This window comes from Colletotrichum abscissum (genome assembly GCF_030869225.1).
Source record: "Colletotrichum abscissum strain IMI 504890 chromosome Unknown Scaffold_233.1, whole genome shotgun sequence".
NCBI lineage: Eukaryota > Fungi > Ascomycota > Sordariomycetes > Glomerellales > Glomerellaceae > Colletotrichum > Colletotrichum abscissum.
In genome coordinates, this window is record NW_026850136.1 from 285 (window position 1) to 3695 (window position 3411).

The 3411-nt window shown below is 48.2% G+C and overlaps 2 protein-coding genes across 2 annotated transcripts; one reads left to right on the forward strand and one right to left on the reverse strand.

Annotated features, from left to right (window-relative positions):
• Window positions 1-665: 665 nt before the first annotated feature.
• Window positions 666-1520, forward strand: CABS01_16977 (uncharacterized protein; the record flags this gene model as incomplete). Its single annotated transcript, XM_060550305.1, has 1 exon — window positions 666-1520. One exon carries the CDS (start codon window positions 666-668, stop codon window positions 1518-1520), a length of 855 nt encoding a protein of 284 aa, XP_060400012.1.
• Window positions 1521-2895: 1375 nt separating this feature from the next.
• Window positions 2896-3399, reverse strand: CABS01_16978 (C-x8-C-x5-C-x3-H type zinc finger protein; the record flags this gene model as incomplete). Its single annotated transcript, XM_060550306.1, has 1 exon — window positions 2896-3399. One exon carries the CDS (start codon window positions 3397-3399, stop codon window positions 2896-2898), a length of 504 nt encoding a protein of 167 aa, XP_060400013.1.
• Window positions 3400-3411: the final 12 nt, after the last annotated feature.

Here is a 3411-nt window from a genome sequence, read left to right on the forward strand (position 1 = left end):
TCGCCTTTTGCTCTTTAATAGCATGAGATAGGTTGCCCTGTTCCCCGAGTCTTTAAGCTATAGCGAGAAGAATTGAAGTGAGATGAGGCATCGCACCATGGATGAAGTAGTTGGCGTTGAAGGAGTAAAGAGAAGTTGCAAAGATCGTTCCAGCGTTCACGTGTTTTTCTCGTTGTGTGCGACAACGGCTGTATTATCACCGGTCATGCTTGTTCCAGGCAAGCGTTTGTCTTGCTCATAACAGTATCGATCAACAGCAATGTTTGTGACCGTCTTATAAGTTATGAGAAGATATCGGATCTTATGACGCCGATCTAGGGATGAACATCGCCAAGCTATCCCGGTTGTCTTCGTTCAAATGCACGTGCTCGCAAACCGGAAACCCACGATAAAATGAATGAAATCGATTGATTGCGCCTCACCCTCCGTATCAGGCAACGGACGTGCAAAGAAGGTAGAAATTACTGTTGCGAGATCCGAATTAGATATGTGCCGACACGTATGAAAAGTTTTCTGATCGAGCGGCCTTCTGTGTATAACCGGACCAACACAATTTTAGAAACCAATAGCATTTCTTGGAAGAACCAAGCATGCCATTACTGATATGAGTTTCTATCCTGCTAGGATGTTGCTCCCTTCCTGTCGCATTGCTCCTAGACAAGCACATGAACGAAGGCACTGAAGACAAGGGATCATCTCTGACAGGAGAATCTCCTTGCCTTGCATGTCCTTTTTACAGAAACGATGCGATACGCCATACCGATTGTTTCAGTCTTAGAATGGTACGAATTCGAGATGTCAAACAACATCTCAGAAGACGACACTCAGAGCCGTCACACTATTGCCCCACATGTTACCAGAAGTTCAAAACGGAGATGGATAAGTCTCGTCACATTTCGGATAAGTCAGCTGGAAGATGCTTTCCGACGGACGGAGGTCTCGATTTTGTATCATTGCACGCTCAAGGACTTCTCAAATCCAAAGCGAGCGGAAAGGCTACGGCATCGGAACAGTGGTATACCGTTTGGGACACAATCTTCAAGCCAAAGCCAAGACCAAATCGTCCTTACATGGGGACATTTGCAGAAGAAGCCATCTCTTTACTACGGATTCTCTGGCGGCATGAAGGAGACCAAATCGTTTCGCGATCCTTAGCAACAAGACAGCTGTCCACTAGGAGTGTTATCTATTTCAAGGACATCGTTCATTCCGTTATGGAAAAATCATTTGATATGTTTGGGATGAGACTCAAATTATTGCAGTCCATCGGGGTTCCGGCTTCTCCCTCAAGGCAGGAAAAGCCTTGTGACGCTCACCAACAACACGATGCTTCGAATGATAGAGATGAGCAAAGCTTCGTCACCACCACGGTCCCTTTGGATCAAGGTGGATTTGAGTCCGTCGTTGACGATTGCCTCCACGAGATAGAAGGAAACATAAGTTGGGACTGGATCTCCGAGCATCATGTCGCGGAGCTCCATTTCACGCCTGATCATGGCGCCTTTACAAAGCGATGTTGAGATGATAAGTGGCATTACTCGGAGCAAGGGATTCTTCAAGTCTGACTTCCCTGGCCAGAAGAGCTGAGACGGACTCATCTGTGGACTTGATAGTAAGTGGCGCCAAGACAGCGAATACTCGCTACGTCCTAATCCATCTCCGCAGAATTTGTTTTCACAGACGGCCTTCAGAACATGAATTACAAAAGGGCACTGTACATACGTCTCGAAGACTTTTAGAACACGGAGGCTTTCAAAACTTGGAGTCTTGCACATGCCCTATAATCTCAATCTCTCACAGCGCCAAGAGGACAAGCTGCTTTATCACCTGACAGGTTAGGCCTGATTGAGATGATGAGTGGAATCATAGCCCTTCAACTGGGACATCTCAGAGGAGCCGGGCTTCGGACTTCAAGTCAGGTGTCATTCTCTCTTTGTATGGCAGTCTAATGTATGCAAGTAATCACGAGGAGGAACTGGCTCACACAATGTACAGTGGTCGTTTCCCAAACTTGTACCAGCAGTGAATTTCGATGGCTGACTGGCGAAAATCAGCACGAGATGTGGGAAGAGGGATTATTGTAGCACGACACACATACGAGGCCTGGCCAATCTATACAGTTCAGGCAATAGTTGGCATGAGTCTAAAGTTCGTGTTCCATGTGTAGGGTGGGGGCTGAAATCTCGGGGACTACGGCTTGTTCATTAGATCATGCAGACAACGTTGATGGGCTTGACTTTACATGGCTCGCATGCCCGCTTCATTGAACATACACAAGATGATACCCCATAGAGACAGCGATGAGATTGAAGGATGGCCGACATATTCGATCGCTTCTTTTCTGTGTACAGATTTGTTTGCCTGGTTGAAGCTGTGCGAAGCCAACATGAACCTACCGATCCTCACTCCCCGTTGCCTCAAAGCCCCGTCCTGATTATGGGTGTCGTCACTCGTACCCAACTTGTCATGTCCTCAACCAACGGGGCCAGTTTTTCTTTTCTCCAATAACGGACTCTCATCTGCGAAACACTAAGATCTAGTCCCTTGGCTCTGAATCGGGGACTGTCTGAGTTTACATTTACTGTTTTCCTTTCTTGATATAGTTGAGTTATCAATGATCGGTGTTATCTTAGAGCTTATCAACAATCTTTGTACTGCCATCCTCAAAGCATTTGGTCCGCGGCTTAGGGTTGATATCGTGAGAACCTTCGAAATGGCAGTATTCATGAGTGCAGTCCTTGAGTCATCTACAGTGATGGCCAAATATACAATTTCCGTCGACGCAATCGGAACCCGCATTGCAGGGGATACCGCGGGACTGCGTCCGTTGTGAGCCGATTGTCAAGAACCAAGTCATTGTGAAACTGCATATTGAGCAACAGCGCACCTTTTTCTTCAAAGTATCATCTCGCTAGCACTGAGCTTGTTGCCGTGGATATAATTACAGCCTGGGTAATTACACTTGCCATGCAGGTGGTGATTGTTGCAAAACTTCCTGCCCAGGCCCACTATGCGCATATTGAACCCATACTCTACCGCAGGGTCGACCTTTGGTGGCGGCTCGTCGATGCGCTGGCCGTCGGCGTTCATCAGGTAGTGTTTCGGCAGCGTCGTCTTCTTTTTAGAAAAGACGTCAATGGGCTTGGGCGCCGTCGAGACACGCGTGAGTGGAGGCACAGTAGACATAGGCGTCTGAGAGCCGCTGGAAGGCGGACTACTGACGCGAGTCGGTACGGCCGTCGCCGATTGTAGAAGAGCGCTACTGCTGGTAGATACGACGTGAGAAGGACCAGGCGACGGGATAGCGCTGGGGGGGATCGCGGTTGTTGGCGTAGATAGAGGGAGAGGTGTGCTCGTTGTGGTCGGTCGCTGGACCCTGTCGAGGAGCTTTTCGGACATGAAGACAGATTT